This window comes from Hemitrygon akajei, chromosome 29, assembly GCF_048418815.1.
Source record: "Hemitrygon akajei chromosome 29, sHemAka1.3, whole genome shotgun sequence".
Classification (NCBI taxonomy): domain Eukaryota; kingdom Metazoa; phylum Chordata; class Chondrichthyes; order Myliobatiformes; family Dasyatidae; genus Hemitrygon; species Hemitrygon akajei.
Genome location: NC_133152.1, coordinates 31,901,087 through 31,921,959, shown reverse-complemented (window position 1 = coordinate 31,921,959; position 20,873 = coordinate 31,901,087). Strand labels below are relative to the sequence as shown.

At 38.7% G+C, this 20,873-nt stretch overlaps 1 protein-coding gene across 1 annotated transcript in view; it reads left to right on the top strand.

The window, feature by feature from the left end:
* Positions 1-20,873, top strand: part of LOC140718532 (uncharacterized) — a 74,314-nt gene that overhangs the window by 29,758 nt on the left and 23,683 nt on the right. Inside the window, exons 8-9 of the mRNA XM_073032495.1 lie at positions 6,737-6,862; positions 19,932-20,057. Of these exons, the coding sequence (XP_072888596.1) occupies positions 6,737-6,862; positions 19,932-20,057 (252 nt within the window). The remainder of the gene's footprint in view (positions 1-6,736; positions 6,863-19,931; positions 20,058-20,873) is intronic.

Genomic DNA, 20,873 nt, shown 5'->3' with positions numbered 1-20,873 from the left:
AGGATTTTTTTAACTTTTAATTAAATCCATATGGTAACAAAAACAAATACATATTGCAAATGCTTTTTTTCGAACCGTGCCCGTACGCGGCTACTTTTAAATATACGTTGCGTATACTTCTTTACTGAACAACATTCCAATATCTCCTAACGACTGGTAAAAAAATATATATATTGCAGCCTACCAGGAAAAGTTATTGATCACCTTTAACTTAAAAGCAGCGTTTTCGCTCAGATCCAAAGCCGCTCGCGTAATGCGCTCCCCCCCTCCTTTCCGTTTATCGCAAACCGGCATTTTCCCACAAGACACCGCGAAACCGGGTGTGACGTCATAGCATCCCGCGATGTAGTACAGAAAACAAATATAGTTTAAACTAAGTAGGCAGCACAATGCTTCGAGTGTTTTCCATGTTGATGAGGGTGAGTACAAATGACTGATTTACAATAATTTAATTGTGAAAGTGCACTTGATTTATCATACAATTTCATTGGACCTCTGTGAACTACTCATCAATTTTATTGGTCTACTGTTATGAGGCAAAATGTTTACGAGGTGGCATGAAAAAAATCATGCATTAGCCGCTTCGGATTATTGGCCGCAAAGTTCAAAGCTGTTCAAAATGTGGGGAAAAAGTAGCGGCTTAAAATCCGGAATCTACGGTAATTGAATTCATTCTTCCCTCTACCAGTAAAATGTTCCCTGTGCCACTGGCTGCAACACAAGCCCAAAGCATGATCGATCCACCCCCGTGCTTAACAGTGGGAGAGATGTTCTTTTCATGAAATTCTGCACCCTTTTTTCTCCGAACATACTTTTGCTCATTGTGGCCAGAAAGTTCTATTTTAACTTCATCAGTCCAAAATGCATCAGGCTTGTTTAGATGTTCCTTTGCAAACTTCTGACGCTGGATTTTGTGGTGAGGACGCAGGAAAGCTTTTCTTCTGATGACTGTAGAACAGTGCACCACCACTCCAGAGTCTGCTAAATCTCCCTGGAGGTCTTTTGCAGTCAAACAGGGGTTTTGATTTGCCTTTCTAGCAATCCTACGAGCAGTTCTCTTGGTCTTCCAGACCTCAACTTGACCTCCACCGTTCCTGTTAACTGCCATTTCTTAATTACCTTATGAACTGAGGAAACGGTTACCTGAAAATGCTTTGCTATCTACGTATAGCCTTCTCCTGGTTTGTGGGCATCATTTATTTTAATTTTCGGAGTGCTAGGCAGCTACTTAGAGGAGCCCATGGCTGCTGATTGTTGGGACAAGGTTTGAGGAGTCAGGGTATTTATAAAGCTTTGAAATTTGCATCACCTGACCTTTCCTAATGATGACTGTGAACAAGCCATAGCCCTAACAAGCTAATTAAGGTCTGAGACCTTGGTAAAAGTAATCTGAGAGCTCAAATCTGTTGGGGTGCCCAAAGTTTTGCATGGTACTCCTTTCCTTTTTTTCCACTCTAAAATTGTACAAAACAAAAATAATACATGAATCTTGCTTAAAATGTTGAAAAGAATGTTTCATCTTTAACTTTATGACTTTTGGAGATCAGTTCTGCTCACTTAAGTATTCACAGTAACAGAAATTTTGACCGGGGTGCCCAAACCTTTGCATGCCGCTGTATATGAAAACGTAGATGGGTGGTTGGTAAGTTTGCAAATGATGCAAAGACCAGTGTTCTTGTGGATAGTGTAGGTGTCTGGCAAAGGGTACAGCAATATATAAACAGGTTGTAGATATGGGCACAGAAATGATCCAATGTGAAGTGATGCACTTCCGGAAATACAAAGAGACAATCCACTGTTACTGGCAAGACCATTAACAGTGTTGGTGGGTAGAAGGATTTGGGGCTTAAGTTCATAGCTCCCTGAAAGTGATTACAGGTTGATAGTGTGGTAAAGAAATCATATGGTATGCTTGCCTTTAATGTTGACGAACTGAGTTGAAGAGTTGAGAAGTTATGTTGCAGCTGTATAAAATTCCAGTTAGGCCCCATCTAGAATATTGCATTGTTCTGGTTACCCTATTATGGGAAGGAGGGGGTGCAGAGAGGTTTACCAGGATGCTGTCTGGCTTAGAGTGCATCTGCTATAGGAATAGGCTGGACAAACTTGGGCTGTCTTCTCTGGAGCAGCAGAGGCTGAGGAAGATTTGAAAGAGGTTTCTAGGATTATAAGAGGAAATGTACACTTTAATACTACTACTGACTCGATTGGAAGATATTTAATTGTTACTGGTTTATTATGCGAGCAAAAGGTAGTTCTGGTGTGTGTATACGCACCTAATGTAGATAATTCTGATTTTTTTAAGAAACTTTTTTCAGAGTTACTGAATCTCAATGAATATAAGCTGATCATGGGTGGTGACTGTAATTGTTGCTTAAATCCGGCGTTTGACAGGTCATCAACCAATCCGTCGTTTCCTAATAAAGCGGCAACTTGTATTAACTCTTTTTTATTAGAATATGGCCTTGTCGATATTTGGAGATACAAACACCCCAATGGTAAAGATTTCTCTTTTTTCTCACACGTCCATCACAAGTATTCTTGAATTGATTACTTTTTTTCAGATACACGTCTGTTAAACTCCGTTGTTCAATGTGCGTATGACATCATTGCGCTCTCAGATCACGCGCCTTTATCGGATAGATTTTTGAAAATCTCGCAGTGGAGATTGAACCCCGTATTGTTACGGGATCCAGCTTCTGTTAATTTTATTAAGGAGCAAATTTCTATATTGTTTGAATTTAATACAACTGAAGGAATGTCAAATCTGGTTATATGGGACACCTTGAAATCTTTTCTTCTGGGACAAATAATCTTATATTCAGCAGCCTTGAGAAAGAAAACTAAAGCGGAATTGTCAGTGCTTATTAATAATATTAAACAGATAAAGCGTATTCAGTTAAACCTACTGAAGACCTATATAAAGAAAGGGTCGAACTTCAATCACAGTATGATTTGCTTATGACCTTTCCCATTGAACAGCAAATTTTTAAATCTAAAAGTTTATTTTATATACATGGGGAAAAATCTGCTAAACTTTTAGCGGGTCAGTTAAAGGCTGGGATGGTCAGAAGACAGATTTAAAAAATTCGCCGACCAGATAGAATAGAAACTTTAGATCCTTATGAAATTAATAAGATATTTATGGACTTTTATTCTAATCTTTATAAATCTGAATTCTCTGATAGTACTATTACTATGAATAGATTTTTGCAAAGGTTAAACATACCTCAAATTTCGATTCAAGATGTTGATATGTTAGATGTACCTATTAAACAAGAGGAGATAGCCAAGGCTATATCCTCTATGCATTTAGGTAAAGCTCTGGGACCTGATGGTTATATGGTAGAATTTTACAAGACTTTTCATGAAATGCTTATATCACATCTTCATCAAACGTTTACCGATTCTACATCCTCTGGGAACCTTCCTAAAACTTTTTATGAGACACTAATTTCATTGATTCCAAAAAAAGGAAAAGACCCACTGGAATGTGTATCCTATAGACCTATTTCTTTACTGAATGTAGATTTTAAAATCCTCTCTAAGATTCTAGCAAAAAGGCTTGAGAGTATCTTGCCTAATGTTATATCAAATGATCAAACAGGATTTATAAAAAATAGATACTCACATTTTAATATTCGAAGATTGTTAAATATCATTTATTCCCCCTTAGCCAAAGAATCTGAATGTATTGTATCTTTGGATGCAGAGAAAGCCATTGATAGGGTGGAATGGCTTTATCTATTTCAGGTTTTGAAGAGGTTTAATTTTGGTTCAGGATTTATTTCCTGGATTAAATTGATTTATCATGCCCCGGTAGCTGCGGTTTTAACTAATAATCAAAAGTCTTCTTACTTTAGATTATATAGAGGTACCCGTCAGTCCCCTTAGTCCTTTATTATTTAATTTGGCTTTAGAACCACTTGGGGATTCTAATTCTGTGCAGGGTATTAGGAGAGGGGATAAATTACATAAGGTTTCGTTATATGCGGATGATTTATTAGTTTACATTTCAAATCCTAGGAAATCTATTCTTTTTATGTTATCTATATTTATGGAATTTGGTATTTTTCTGGATATAAACTTAATTTACATAAAAATGAATTATTTCCTATTAATAATTATGTTGATTATTATGATTAAATACCTTTTAATATTGCCAAAAACCATTTTACTTACCTTGGTATCAAAATTACAAAAAGTTTTAAAGACCTATATAGGTATAATTTCTTCCCTTTAGTTGAATATACTCAGCAGGCGCTTTCCAAATGGTCACCTATGTCGATGTCATTGATAGGTCGAATAAATGCTATAAAAATGGTTATTCTACTGAAATTTTTATATATATTTCAAGCAGTTCCCTCTTTTGTTCCAAAAACATTTTTTGATAAAATAGATTCTCTGATTTTGTCTTATGTTTGGAATAATAAATGCTCTAGAGTGAATAAACTTTTATTGCAAAAATCAAAAAAAGATGGAGGACTGGCTTTACCAAACTTTAGATTTTATTATTGGGCAATTAATATTCATTATATTACTTTTTGGATTTATGATATAGACGACCAAGATCGCCCTTCATGGTTACAGCTGGAGGAAAATTCAGTAATGGGGGTTTTCGTTAGCTTCTTTATTAGGAGCTCCTCTTCCGTTTTCGCTCTCCAGATAGGTAGACAATCTCTGAACCCTATTGTTAAACATACTTTAAAAATTTGGTTTCAATTTTGTAGATTTTTTGAATTAAATGATTTTCTACTTTAGTAATATTTATTCTAATTTCTTTTTTAAACCATCAACTTTGGACAAGGCTTTTCTAACATGGAAAATTAATGGAATAAAAACTTTTTTAGATTTGTTTTTACAAGACTGTTTAATGTCTTTTTCACAGTTAATGGATAAATATGATATCTCTAATACACATTTTTTTCAGATATTTACAGGTTAGGAATTTTTTACGTGATTTTTTACCGAATTACCCCTTGGCCTGCTCTTTAAATTTGGCTAATGCTATTTTTCAGTTTAAACCTTTTCAAAAACAATTAATAGCTATTATTTATAAATAGTTAATGAATGCTCGCATGTCGCCTAATGATAGGGTTCAACGAACCTGGGAAGTAGAACTTCAACATTCACTTTCAGATAATCAATGGAGTAAAATTTATTATTTAGTCAATAATTCATCTATCTGCGCACGCCACATCTTAATTCAGTTTAAGTTATTACACAGGGCCCATATGTCCAAAGATAAATTGGCGTATATTTTTCCTAATATAAGCCCTATTTGTGACAGATGTAACACAGAAATGGCTACTCTAACTCATATGTTTTGGTCATGTGTAAATTTAAACAATTTTTGGAGGGATATGTTTGGAATATTATCTAAAGTTATAGATGTGGATGTTCAAACTAATCCACTTACAGCAATTTTTGGGATTATTCCAGAGGAAGCAAGCAAAGTGTCTGCTTCTGTTCAACATGTGATAGCTTTTTCAACTTTACTGGCTAGGAGAGCTATTTTGCTACACTGGAAAGGCTGTCCCAAATAAATGGCTGCCCTGGTTATCTGATGACCCAATTAACCAGAATCCACTTATCAGTAGTGATATTCACTATCTCCTCCAGTGTACCTGGGTAATCTGAGGAAGGGAGTGTTTGAAGATCAAGACCACACATCTGTCACAAAGCTCATGCTCCACAGGGTAGCAGTGGTTCACTGCACCCCTGTATGTTTCTGTGACATGGACGATATGCAGCAAGAAAATCATAGCAAGACAAGTCTCTGCATTCCCTCCAAATAAGCAAACCAACATCAGCTTCCTTTCCTAGGCCTGATGGACGGCCATATTATTTGCAGGACCTGAAACAAATTGTTTTGAGTTAAGTGACAGTAAGCATTTACCAGGTGGACAGATAAAAAAGTTCAAAGAAAATTTATTATCAAAGTACACATATGTCACCATATACGACCCTGAGATACATTTTCTTGCAGGCATTCACAGTACAAAGAAACCCAATAGAATCAATAAAAAATTACACACAGACAACCAATGTGCAAGAGACAACAAATTGTGCAAATACAACAAAAAAGAAAAAAATCTAAATAATAAATATTGAGAATGTGATTTACGGAGTCTTTGAAAGGGAAGTCATAAGTTGTGGAATCAATTTCGTATTGGAGTGAGTGTAGTTAGCCACTCTGGTTCAGGAGTCTGATGGCTGAGGGATAAAAGAAGCTTGTTATAAAATTGTGAAGACTTACTGATTAATGGGCATCCCAGATTTGAATTTGCTCGATATGGGGAAGGAATATTGAAGTGTGCATGCAGAGCCTCATGTTCATGAATTAAGAACACACTGTCATTGGAAGATTGAACACATCAACCGTCAAGCCGTGTACCCACCTGCCCAATTACAAACATCCTGCCAGAGTTGAGGCTGAGTCTCTGAGGTTTACATTAGCCTTCTCGTCCACCTCGGAACCACAGAGCTGGAGCTTAACCAAGTCATCCACAATTCCAAGGGGCTGCAAAAAATAGGGTGTATCCATGATAGTGCTTATGCATACAGCGTCTCTGAATACATGGCATCGCTGAAATACTATTTCTGCTCAGAAGTAATAATGGTTCTCAGGTAGCGTTTTTTTTGGCAAAAATGCATTCGAATTGATTCTTTGAGAGCAGAATAAGCATTCTGATTCCTTGTCACTTTTCCAATGCAAATTTTTGTTTTATTGCAGGCTCTAGAGTATCCAAACACTGCACCTTGATGACGGGCACAACATGTGATCCCTGTACAAGTGGAGAGTATATGGAGCATCCAAATGGACTAGAGAAATGTTTTAAGTGTAAAATATGCGATGCAGGTATTTATTATAATATTGATTGAAGTTATGCTGATTTTATCAACCCATCAGGGTTTTCTGAAATTCATTTACAAAGTATTACTGACACCACTTGCTGCTATTGTACCAAACAATGTCATGACTGCATCGTAGTGAAAACCTGAGCTTAACTTCAAACCTGACGTGCCATTTTCTGCCATCAGATTCTTGCTGTAGGACAAATTATGATGAGCTTAAATCTCAGTGAAAATATCGCGGGGTAGAAGTTGCTTCACTTTCTTTCCGGGATTTTAAAACAGCATCTCTTGTCACCCTGTTTTTGTGAAAGTTGACATGTTTTGATCTGTCATATTTTGGCCCAGCTGAGTTGAGCCATGAAACCAGTTCTCAAAAGGACATATTGCCTAATATAAGCAGCATTGATCAGGCTGCAGGTGAGCCTTCATCTAAAGAATGAATACACTAAGAATATGGAGTTGGGAGAGTGCTCACAAGAGTTAATAGGAGCTGGGCAAGGTGGTGGAAAACAGAACTAGCAGGAGGCATGATCTTTGTACAAGGGAGCCACTGCACCTTTTCTGGACTACAGACATACTCTTAGATAGATAGATAGATAGATACTTTATTCATCCCCATGGGGAAATTCAACATTTTTTCCAATGTCCCATACACTTGTTGTAGCAAAAACTAATTACATACAATACTTAACTCAGTAATAATATGATATGCATCTAAATCACTAACTCAAAAAGCATTAATAATAGCTTTAAAAAAAAGTTCTTAAGTCCTGGCAGTTGAATTGTAAAGCCTAATGGCATTGGGGAGTATTGACCTCTTCATCCTGTCTGAGGAGCATTGCATCGATAGTAACCTGTCGCTGAAACTGCTTCTCTGTCTCTGGATGGTGCTATGTAGAGGATGCCCAATACATCAGTGGTCCGCAACCACCAAGCTGCGGACCGGTTTCAGGCCACGAGGAAACGATATGATTTGGTGATATGAAACAATATGAGTCAGCTGCACCTTTCCTCATTCCATCACGCCCACTGTTGAACTTGAATGCACACGAGGTCATTACCCACACGAGGTCATCAGTCGGTCATTAACCTACAACTACTCGATGAGTAAAAAACAAATGTCGCTTGAGAGTTTCTTTGGAAGAGGTGGTAGGGGACATAAAAGGCCTAACGATAATAATAACTCAGACAGCTGAGGCCAAGACTACAAAAAAAAGAAAGCTTCCTTCAACAGGAAATACGATGAGTCGTACATAAAATATGGCTTTAATGTGACCGGTGACTCGCACGCTCCAAGCCCCTTGTGTGTGATATGTGGGGACAAGCTGTCTAATGAGGCAATGAAGCCCTCAAAACTGCTTCGGCACCTTGAGTCCAAGCACCCTGCACTTAAAGACAAACCCATTGAGTTTTTTAAGCAGAAGAAAACGTGAGCAAGCGGGACAGAGACAAGTGCTGAGAGCCACCCCCTCCACAAATGCTGCTGCTCTGAGAGCATCGTACTTTGTGGCTAGCCGTATCGCTAAGGCTAAGAAGCCTTTCACTGTTGGTGAAGAATTGAGTCTGCCTGCTGCCAAGGACATGTGCCGTGAACTGTTGGGAGAAGCTGCAGCTAACAAGATGGCACAGGTTTCTCTTTCAGCTACCACAGTTTCAAGGAGAATCGATAACATAGTGGAGGACATCGAAGCACAGTTATTGGAACGGCTTAATGAGTCACCATGGTATGCTATCCAGGTCGACGAGTCGACCGAAGTCAACAACAAGGCAGTACTGCTGGTTTATGTGCGATATATATCTCAAGACGATGTGCACGACGATACGTTGTGTGCACTGCCGCTGCCAACTAAGTTATCAATCACATCAAAGTAAAAGCCCTTAACTCATGTCTGTATGAGCAGCTGTGCGAGGAAATGGATGCAGAGCACAAACGCCTTCTCTTCTTCACTGAAAACAGGTGGCTATCAAGGGGGAGAGCCCTGGCCAGGGTTTTTGAGTTAAGAGAGCCGCTGCAGAGATTTCTTTCAGGAAAAAAATCACCACTGGCAGCACACTTCAGTGATGAGGAATGGATATAAAACTCACTTATCTGTGTGACATCTTCAACCTGCTCAATGAACTCAATTTGTCACTTCAGGGGAGAATGACAACTGTCTTCAAGTTGGCAGGTAAAGTGTCTGCTTTCAAAGCCAAACTGGAACTGTGGGGACGGCGAGAGGACAGGGGCATATTTGACATGTTCCCAACATTAGCTGGGATTTTGGGAGAGACTGAGGCTGCACCGTCCTTCTCACAGCTGGTGTGCGATCACCTATCTTTGCTGTCAACAGAATTCGAGTGTTACTTCCCAACCGCAAATGATCCAAGGTGTGCAAAGGAATGTGTCCGTGGCCCATTTGTGAATGTCCCTGGTGAATCATCCATGTCAGCGTGGGAAGAAGATCAACTCCTCGAGCTTGCAAATGACGGTGGGCTGAAAAGTATGTTTGACATAACATTTCTGCCAGCATTCTGGATCAAAGTCAAGGCTGAATATCCTGAGACAGCCACAAAAGCATTGAGAACGTTGCTTCCATTTCCAACATCATATCTCTGAGAAGTGGGGTTTTCTGCAATGAATGCAACAAAAACTAAATTGTGGAATAGACTGGACATAAGGAACCCTGTTCAAATATCGCTGTCTCCCATCACCCTTCGATGGGACCGTCTTGTTGCAGGGAAACAAGCCCAGGGCTCCCACTGATTCAGCGATATTGGTGTGTTGCAATGATTTTATATGTTTAAGTGAGGAAAATATGCGTTGTGTGTTTAATATCCAAACGTTACTTAAAACGTTATGATGCTATTGACTTATAAGTGACTTATAATTGACTTATCACTAAATTCATGCGAGGAAAATATGCGGTGTGTTTAATATTAAATTCATTAGATAAATCCTATTAGAAATGAAATTGAGTGTATTAGCTGTTTACAAGTGACTTATAATTGACTTATCACCTATATTCCAGTCGTGATTAACACTCTCCCCTCCCCCCCATCGGCCGGTCAGCAAGAGTATTGTCAATATTAAACCAGTCCATGTTGCAAGAAAGGCTGGTGGCCCTTGTATTAAACGGTATAATTTCAGAGAAATGATTAGTAAAACTTGGTTGTTCTCTCATTTTACACAACAATGAATTTCAACATCTCCAGTGGAATTACAACTGCTGTCATTTCGAATAGTTAACACTAGGAAAACAGTGGTACTAAGAAGTCAACATTCCAGTCCAAAGATTAGGAGTTAAACTTCTATATAGGAAAGAACGTTTCTCCTTTCCCAGGTGCCAAAACCTCTTTTTCATCAATAAAACAGGTCTTACGTCTTGCATGAAGCCATCTTGATATATTGACCAGTCACAGATGGCAGGAAGGCATAGCCTTGACATACATTTAGAGTCATAGAGTTGTACAGCACATGGTCTATGCTGGCCATCATGCCAATCAAGTCCCATTTACATGCATTAAATTCATATCCATACATACTTGTTCATTCAAATATATTCAGATTCCTCTTAAATGTTGTTACTGTTCCTGCCCCCACAACCACCTCCCTCATGCAAGTATACACATGCTCTTTAGTTTTAGATACTCTTACCAGAGAAAGGAGACACTGGCTATCTACCCTATCAACTATCGCTGATATGTATCATGGAATTTGTTGCTTTGCGGCAGAAGAATAGCGCATTGCATTAAAACAAATCCTATGCATTGAAATAAGAAATAAAAACAAAGTACTACAAAAAGAGAGCAAAAAAATAAGGTAGAGTTCATGAGTTCATAGACCACTCAGCAATTAAAGGTGAAGAAGCTGCTTCTAAAACATTGAGTGAAGCTCTTCAGGCTCCTGTACCTTCTTCCTGGTGGTAGTAATGAGAAGAGGGTATGTCCTGAGTGATAGGGATCCTTAAAGGTGGATACTGCCTTTTTTGAGGTACCGCCTTTTGAAGATATGTTTAATGCTGTGAAGGCTAGTGCCCATGATGGAATTGGCTGAGTTTACAACTCTCTGCAGCTTTTTTAAAATCTGTGCATTAGTGCCTCCATATATCTATATCATTCGGCTGTCAGCCTTCTTCGCTCCAAAGAAAACAGACCTAGCCTCTCCAATCTTACCTGATAACTTAAGCCTTCCCATCAAGGTCACACCCTTGTAAATGTTTCCTGTGCCATCTCCAGCATAATTATATTCTTCCTAGTGTCTGGTAACTAGAACTGCATTCAGTATTCCAAGTGCAGTCTGTCTACTATTTTGTACGACTGTAACACAGCATCTCAACTCTTGCACTTGAAGCCTCAGCTTTCTTCAGCACCCTGTTTATCTGTGTTCTCGTTTTCAAGAAACTGTGTACATGTATTCCCCCAGGTTTCTCTCTTCAACAGGATTCCTCAAAGCCCTACCATTCACTGTGTAAGCCTTGTTTCAACTTCACAAAGTCCACCACTTTCCAGTTGTCCAAGTTAAATTCCATCTGCTATCCCCTTCCCATCTTCCCAGTTGTTCTATGTCCTGTTGTAAACTTAGACGATCCCTCTTCAGTGTTCACCACCCGTCCCAATTTTGATATCGACTGCAAACTTACCAGAGGTGCAGCCTGCATTTTCATTCGTATCTTTAATATGCATGATACCCAGCAACAATCGCTTTCATGCCCCACTGCGCTCAGGCCTCTAATCTGGAAAACAATATTCCCCAGTCAGTTTTATATCTGTTTGGGTTCTTCACCCAAATCCTATATGTTCTGGCCTTCTGTACCGTCTTACCATACAGAACCTGATCAAAAGCTTTATTAAAGTCTTTGTAGGCGACATCTACCACTCTGTTCTTATCAATCCTCCTTGCTGCCTCTTCAAAGTACTCAATCTGATTCATGAGACATTTATAGAGAAACATAAACCCCATTCTGAAGCGTCTTTCAATGGAGTGCTCTTTTTAAAACTCAATTCCTACTTCACATGATCCATGTCCCTCCATTCATGAGCCTATTTAAGAACCTTTAAACACCTCTATGTTGACATGTAGGTCCTTTGAAGATAAAATTATAAAGTAATTGGGGAAAGTAAAAATAAATATTAAAATTATTTTGAACTCCATGGAGCATGTGGGGATCCTTCAATATCCAGGCAATCTTTCTCTTCTTTTTTTTCTTTCTTTAGATAAGGGTTAAGGGGGGGAGGGGGGAGGGTTAATATTATTTTTCTCACTATTTCATCATCACATTTATTCTTTGTAATTTTCTAAAATTTAATAAATAAATAAAAATATTTAAAAAATAATAAAAAAAACACCTCTATGTTCTTGCCTCCACCAGTACCCCGGTAGTACATTCCAGACACTCGCCACTTTCTGTGCTAAAAACCTACCCTGCACATCTCCTTTGAACTTTACTCCTCTCACCCTCTAACAGACATTTTGACCCTGGGAAAAGGATATTGGAAATTGTTTACTCAATCTATGCCTTTATTATTGTTTAAACTTATATTAGATTTCCCATCAATCTCTGTTACTCCAGAGAAAACATCTCAAGCTTGTCGCAGCTGTCTTTATAGCAGCTTCCCTCTAAGCCATGCAGCATCGGGTAAACAACTTCTTCACCTTCTCCAAATTCTTTGCATTCTTCCTATAATGGGGCAACCAGTATGGAATGCAATTGTCCAGATGCAATCTAACCACAGTATAGCATTGATGCCACAGCAGTGGAAATTGCAAACAGTTTCAAACTCCTGGGAGAGGCCATACTTCGCACAAACTATCGTGGTCTCTGAACACGTTCTCCACAATCAGGAAAGTCACCAACTCCTCTACTTTCTGAGGAGGCTGAAGACAGCTGGACTTTGCACAGCCATACTCATATCATTCTATATACAGGCAGTCCCCGGGTTACGTACGAGTTCCGTTCCTGAGTCCGTCTTTAAGTCGGATTTGTATGTAAGTCGGAACAAGTACATCAGGTATTATTTAGCGTCAGTTAGTCAAATGTTTGTCTTAGTATATAGTATATATTTTACCTTTCTATGCATATAAAATACTTAAGAAATGTATGTATTCCAATAATTAAACCACTACGTTGCTCAGTAATAATTGTAGCTTTCATCGGGGCAGAGCCTTTCACATGCTCCATTATTCTCACTTTATCCGTTATCCTTTAACATTGTTCCGATCGTTGACCAACTGTAGCTTAACGCTTTTCTAATGACCGATGGCGTTTCACCTCTTTCCAAACACTATTATTTCCATTTTATTTTCAATCGCAATCGCTTCCCGTCAATAGAGCAGAAACACTGCAGGTGGCAGGTCCCGACCTGCGCCAGCTCCCGAAGTCCGCTGGGTCCTAAGGACCATAGCACTGATTCACCGGGTGCTAAACTGCACCGCACTGAGACAGGTTAAATGGGACAAGTGGGGTCTGTGCTGGGTTTGGGTATTAGATCCTCCACAATATTCCGTGTGGGAATTTAAACTGGAGGTGGCAGTGGTTTCTTTTACGAGGTCGAGTTGCGAGCCCAACATCAACCCGGCACAGATGGTACGGGAGTCACTGGATCGATAACCCGGCACGGGAGCGGTCTGTCACTAAATCGAACTCGGGAACTTCCATTCTCTAGCCCGGTGCTGATCTGACTGCGCCCCCAGCCGACCGGAACGGTGGGGGGGGGGGGGGGCGGGGTCAGGGTGAATCTTACTGCACCACCAGCCGACCGGAACGGTGGGGGGGGGTGGGGTGGGGTCAGGGTGAATCTTACTGCGACACCAGCTGACCGGAATGGTTGGGGGGTGGGGTGGGGTCAGGGTGAATCTTACTAAGAAAAATTTAAGCTAAATACAAAGTTAAACACTCAACACTTTGTCAACGGAAACGACTTAAAATGGCGGACGACATCGCGATCTGGCTTAAAATGTCGGACGGTGTTCTCCTTCCTCGGTTCATAAGTATGAGTTGTCCGTAAGTCGGATGTTCGTAACTCGGGGACTACCTGTATGCGCAGTAGATAGATAGATAGATAGATACTTTATTCATCCCCATGGGGAAATTCAGTAGAGAGCATCGTGACAAACTGCATCACTGCATGGCATGGAAACAGCACTGTCGTGGACAGGAAGACTTTACAACAGGTAGTCAAAACTGCCCAATGCATCACTGGCACCAGTCTGTTCACCAACAAGGATATAAATACACAAAGGTGCAAGAAAAGGGCCAGTAACATGAAGGATCCCACCCACCCTACTCATGGACTGTTAGTCCCACTCCCATCAGGGAGGAGGCTACATAGCATCCACACCAGGACCAGCAGACTCAAAAAGCAGTAAGTTTGATCAACACCTCTACCCACTCACCTTCCCTCCACATCCCCAACTACCACTGCTTATCATTTTGTTATGTACAGACACTCCGGTTTAGACTATATGCCATATCTATGTGTCTCATAATTTGATAAACCTCTATCACATCTCCACTGAGTATTCAATATTCCAGGGAAAACAATCCCAAGTTTGTCCAACTTCTCCTTAAACAGTGCCTATAAAAAGTATTCAACTTCCCCCCCTCCCAGAAGTTTTCATATTTTATTATTTTTCAATACTGAATCTCAGTGGATTTAATTTGGCTTTTTTGACACTGATCAACAGAAAAAGACTGTTTACTGTCAAAATGAAAACCGATCTCTACAAAGTGATCTAAATTAATTACAAATATAAAACACAAAATAATTGATTGCATAAGTATTCACCCCCATTTAATATGACACACCAGATGGTCACTGGTGCTGCCAATTGGTTTTAGAAGTCACATAATTAGTTAAATAGAGACCTGTGTGCAGTCAAAGTGTTTCAATTGATTGTAGTAAAAACACACCTGTATCTGGAAGGTCCAGATGTTGGTGAGTCAGTATCCCGGCAAAAACTACACCATGAAGACACAAGAACACTCCATGCAACTTTGCAAAAAAGTTCTTGAAAAGCATAAGTCAGGGGATAGATACAAGAAAATTTCCAAGTCACCTAATATCCCTTGGAGTACAGTTAAGACAATCTATGGAATGGAAAGAATATGGCAGAGCTGTAAATCTGCCTAGAGCTGAGTGACTGTACAAGAAGGGGACTAGTGAGGGAGGCCACCAAGAGATGTGTGACTACCTTGGAGGAGTTACAAGCTTCAGTGGCTGAGATACGAGAGACTGCGCATTCAACAACTGTTGCCCAGGTTCTTCACCAATCGCAGCTTTATGGGAGAGTGGCAAAGAGAAAGCCATTGTTGGAAACAAAAGCTCACATGAAATCTCGGTTAGAGTTTGCCAGAAGACGTGGGAGACTTTGAAGTCAGCTAGAAGAAGGTTCTCTGGTCTGATGATACCAAAATTGAGCTTTTTGGCCATCAGACTAAATGCTATGTTTGGCGTAAGCCTAACACCGCACATAATCAAAAACAAACCCCCCTACTGTGAAGCATGGTGGTGGCTGCATCATGCAGTGGGAATGCTTCACTGCTGCAGCCCTGGAAGGCTTGTGAAAGTATAGGGTAAAATGAATGCAGCAAAATACAGGGAAATCCTGTAGGAAAAGCTGCTGCAGTCTGCAGGAGAACTGCAACTTAGGAGAAGAATTGTTTTCAGCAAGACAATGACCTGAAACATAAAGCCAAAGCTACACCGGAAAGGTGTAAAAAGAACAAATTTAATGTCCTGGAGTGGCCAAGTCAGAGTCCAGACCACAATCCAATTGAGAATTTGTGGCTGGTACTTCAAAAGAGCTGTTCACTCACAATCCTCATGCAATCTGACAGAGCTTGAGCAGTTTTGTAAAGAAGAATGGGGAAAAATGCAATGTCCAGATATGTAAAGCTGGAAGAGACCAATCCACACAGACTCAAGGCTGCAATTGCTGCCAAAGGAGTATCCACTAAATACTGACTTGAACGGGGTGAATACTTACGCAATTATTTTGTGCTTTATATTTGTAATTAATTTAGGTCACTTTGTAGAGATCTGTTTTCACTTTGACACAAAAGCGTCTTCTTCCATTGATCAGTGTAAAATAACCAAATTAAATCCACTGAGATTCAATGTTGTAAAAACATGAAAACTTCCAAGGGGGGTGAATACTTTTTATAGACACTGTAGATATGATTCTCCAATCCAGGCAGCATTGTGCTGAACCTCTTCTGGACCTTCTCCAAATCTTCCACATACTGCCTGTAATGTGGGATTCAGAATTCCACACTATATTCCAAATATGGCTTCACAAATGTTTTTTTATATGTGCAACATGACTTTATGACTGTTGTGCTCGATGCCTTAACTGATTAAGGCAAGCGTGCCATATGGCCTTCTTTACCATCCTATCTACCTGCGTGGTCATTTTCGGGGACCTGTGGACTTCCACCTCAATATCCATCTATTGGTAATTGCTCTTAAATATCCTGCCTTTTACTGCATACTTTCCCCCTTTCCATTGACGTACATTTTAGGGACAGCTTCTTCCCCTTGGCCATTAAATTTATGAATGGTTGATGAAGGCATGAATGCTACCTCACTGTTTTGTTTCTTGATATACTATTTATTTAGTTTTTGTATATTCTTATGGTAATTTATAGTATTTTTATGTATTGCACTGTACTATTGCCACAAGACAACATATTTCAAGACATGCCAATGTTACAAATATAATTCTGACCTCCCAAAGTGCAATGCCTGAGATTTACTTGGATTAAACTCCATCTGCCATTTTTGTCCAGCTGATCTATATCTTATTGTATCCTTTAACAACCTACTTCACCATCCACAATTCCCCCATTTTTATGTCAGCCATTTAAATTGATTATAATGTGAAAGGAATGGACTTATACTGTTGCCTGAAAGCTGTGAAGGTGAGGATTGGATTCTCTTTTCAGATTTAACGGAGAATGATTGAGAAATTGACAAGAAAAAGGCAAGCAGAATACTAGACCAATACAGTCAGAAGCAGAAAATAACATAAAATGGCAAATGATAACCTGGTTCATGTGCATGCCTTTTTCTTACATGTTGACCGAACACACCACAGCAGTGTAAATACAGATGGTGAATAACGTCAATCTTTGTGATCCTTGAGACACGATATATTGGTGAATATGGAAGTGTTAGAGAAATTGATATTCTGTACCTGCTTTCAGAGAGGAAAACACAGAAAACTCCCAGTAATAGTGATGAATGTTGGTCTGGGGTGAATAGGGAGCTGAAATAGATTAATGAAACATAGCAGTGGAGAAATTAATGACACTGATAACCAACAAATCATTAGGATCATTAGCATATATGCGGATGATTTATTAGTTTACATTTCAAATCCTAGGAAATCTATTCCTTTTATGTTATCTATATTTATGGAATTTGGTATTTTTCTGGATATAAACTTAATTTACATAAAAATGAATTATTTCCTATTAATAATTATGTTGATTATTATGATTAAATACCTTTTAATATTGCCAAAAACCATTTTACTTACCTTGGTATCAAAATTACAAAAAGTTTTAAAGACCTATATAGGTATAATTTCTTCCCTTTAGTTGAATATACTCAGCAGGCGCTTTCCAAATGGTCACCTATGTCGATGTCATTGATAGGTCGAATAAATGCTATAAAAATGGTTATTCTACTGAAATTTTTATATATATTTCAAGCAGTTCCCTCTTTTGTTCCAAAAACATTTTTTGATAAAATAGATTCTCTGATTTTGTCTTATGTTTGGAATAATAAATGCTCTAGAGTGAATAAACTTTTATTGCAAAAATCAAAAAAAGATGGAGGACTGGCTTTACCAAACTTTAGATTTTATTATTGGGCAATTAATATTCATTATATTACTTTTTGGATTTATGATATAGACGACCAAGATCGCCCTTCATGGTTACAGCTGGAGGAAAATTCAGTAATGGGGGTTTTCGTTAGCTTCTTTATTAGGAGCTCCTCTTCCGTTTTCGCTCTCCAGATAGGTAGACAATCTCTGAACCCTATTGTTAAACATACTTTAAAAATTTGGTTTCAATTTTGTAGATTTTTTGAATTAAATGATTTTCTACTTTAGTAATATTTATTCTAATTTCTTTTTTAAACCATCAACTTTGGACAAGGCTTTTCTAACATGGAAAATTAATGGAATAAAAACTTTTTTAGATTTGTTTTTACAAGACTGTTTAATGTCTTTTTCACAGTTAATGGATAAATATGATATCTCTAATACACATTTTTTTCAGATATTTACAGGTTAGGAATTTTTTACGTGATTTTTTACCGAATTACCCCTTGGCCTGCTCTTTAAATTTGGCTAATGCTATTTTTCAGTTTAAACCTTTTCAAAAACAATTAATAGCTATTATTTATAAATAGTTAATGAATGCTCGCATGTCGCCTAATGATAGGGTTCAACGAACCTGGGAAGTAGAACTTCAACATTCACTTTCAGATAATCAATGGAGTAAAATTTATTATTTAGTCAATAATTCATCTATCTGCGCACGCCACATCTTAATTCAGTTTAAGTTATTACACAGGGCCCATATGTCCAAAGATAAATTGGCGTATATTTTTCCTAATATAAGCCCTATTTGTGACAGATGTAACACAGAAATGGCTACTCTAACTCATATGTTTTGGTCATGTGTAAATTTAAACAATTTTTGGAGGGATATGTTTGGAATATTATCTAAAGTTATAGATGTGGATGTTCAAACTAATCCACTTACAGCAATTTTTGGGATTATTCCAGAGGAAGCAAGCAAAGTGTCTGCTTCTGTTCAACATGTGATAGCTTTTTCAACTTTACTGGCTAGGAGAGCTATTTTGCTACACTGGAAAGGCTGTCCCAAATAAATGGCTGCCCTGGTTATCTGATGACCCAATTAACCAGAATCCACTTATCAGTAGTGATATTCACTATCTCCTCCAGTGTACCTGGGTAATCTGAGGAAGGGAGTGTTTGAAGATCAAGACCACACATCTGTCACAAAGCTCATGCTCCACAGGGTAGCAGTGGTTCACTGCACCCCTGTATGTTTCTGTGACATGGACGATATGCAGCAAGAAAATCATAGCAAGACAAGTCTCTGCATTCCCTCCAAATAAGCAAGCCAACATCAGCTTCCTTTCCTAGGCCTGATGGACGGCCATATTATTTGCAGGACCTGAAACAAATTGTTTTGAGTTAAGTGACAGTAAGCATTTACCAGGTGGACAGATAAAAAAGTTCAAAGAAAATTTATTATCAAAGTACACATATGTCACCATATACGACCCTGAGATACATTTTCTTGCAGGCATTCACAGTACAAAGAAACCCAATAGAATCAATAAAAAATTACACACAGACAACCAATGTGCAAGAGACAACAAATTGTGCAAATACAACAAAAAAGAAAAAAATCTAAATAATAAATATTGAGAATGTGATTTACGGAGTCTTTGAAAGGGAAGTCATAAGTTGTGGAATCAATTTCGTATTGGAGTGAGTGTAGTTAGCCACTCTGGTTCAGGAGTCTGATGGCTGAGGGATAAAAGAAGCTTGTTATAAAATTGTGAAGACTTACTGATTAATGGGCATCCCAGATTTGAATTTGCTCGATATGGGGAAGGAATATTGAAGTGTGCATGCAGAGCCTCATGTTCATGAATTAAGAACACACTGTCATTGGAAGATTGAACACATCAACCGTCAAGCCGTGTACCCACCTGCCCAATTACAAACATCCTGCCAGAGTTGAGGCTGAGTCTCTGAGGTTTACATTAGCCTTCTCGTCCACCTCGGAACCACAGAGCTGGAGCTTAACCAAGTCATCCACAATTCCAAGGGGCTGCAAAAAATAGGGTGTATCCATGATAGTGCTTATGCATACAGCGTCTCTGAATACATGGCATCGCTGAAATACTATTTCTGCTCAGAAGTAATAATGGTTCTCAGGTAGCGTTTTTTTTGGCAAAAATGCATTCGAATTGATTCTTTGAGAGCAGAATAAGCATTCTGATTCCTTGTCACTTTTCCAATGCAAATTTTTGTTTTATTGCAGGCTTTAGAGTATCCAAACACTGCACCTTGATGACGGACACAACATGCGATCCCTGTACAAATGGAGAGTATATGGAGCATCCAAATGGACTAGAGAAATGTTTTAAGTGTAAAATATGCGATGCAGGTATTTATTATAATATTGATTGAAGTTATGCTGATTTTATCAACCCATCAGGGTTTTCTGAAATTCATTTACAAAGTATTACTGACACCACTTGCTGCTATTGTACCAAACAATGTCATGACTGCATCGTAGTGAAAACCTGAGCTTAACTTCAAACCTGACGTGCCATTTTCTGCCATCAGATTCTTGCTGTAGGACAAATTATGATGAGCTTAAATCTCAGTGAAAATATCGCGGGGTAGAAGTTGCTTCACTTTCTTTCCGGGATTTTAAAACAGCATCTCTTGTCACCCTGTTTTTGTGAAAGTTGACATGTTTTGATCTGTCATATTTTGGCCCAGCTGAGTTGAGCCATGAAACCAGTTCTCAAAAGGACATATTGCCTAATATAAGCAGCATTGATCAGGCTGCAGGTGAGCCTTCATCTAAAGAATGAATACACTAAGAATATGGAGTTGGGAGAGTGCTCACAAGAGTTAATAGGAGCTGGGCAAGGTGGTGGAAAACAGAACTAGCAGGAGGCATGATCTTTGTACAAGGGAGCCACTGCACCTTTTCTGGACTACAGACATACTCTTAGATAGATAGATAGATAGATACTTTATTCATCCCCATGGGGAAATTCAACATTTTTTCCAATGTCCCATACACTTGTTGTAGCAAAAACTAATTACATACAATACTTAACTCAGTAATAATATGATATGCATCTAAATCACTAACTCAAAAAGCATTAATAATAGCTTTAAAAAAAAGTTCTTAAGTCCTGGCAGTTGAATTGTAAAGCCTAATGGCATTGGGGAGTATTGACCTCTT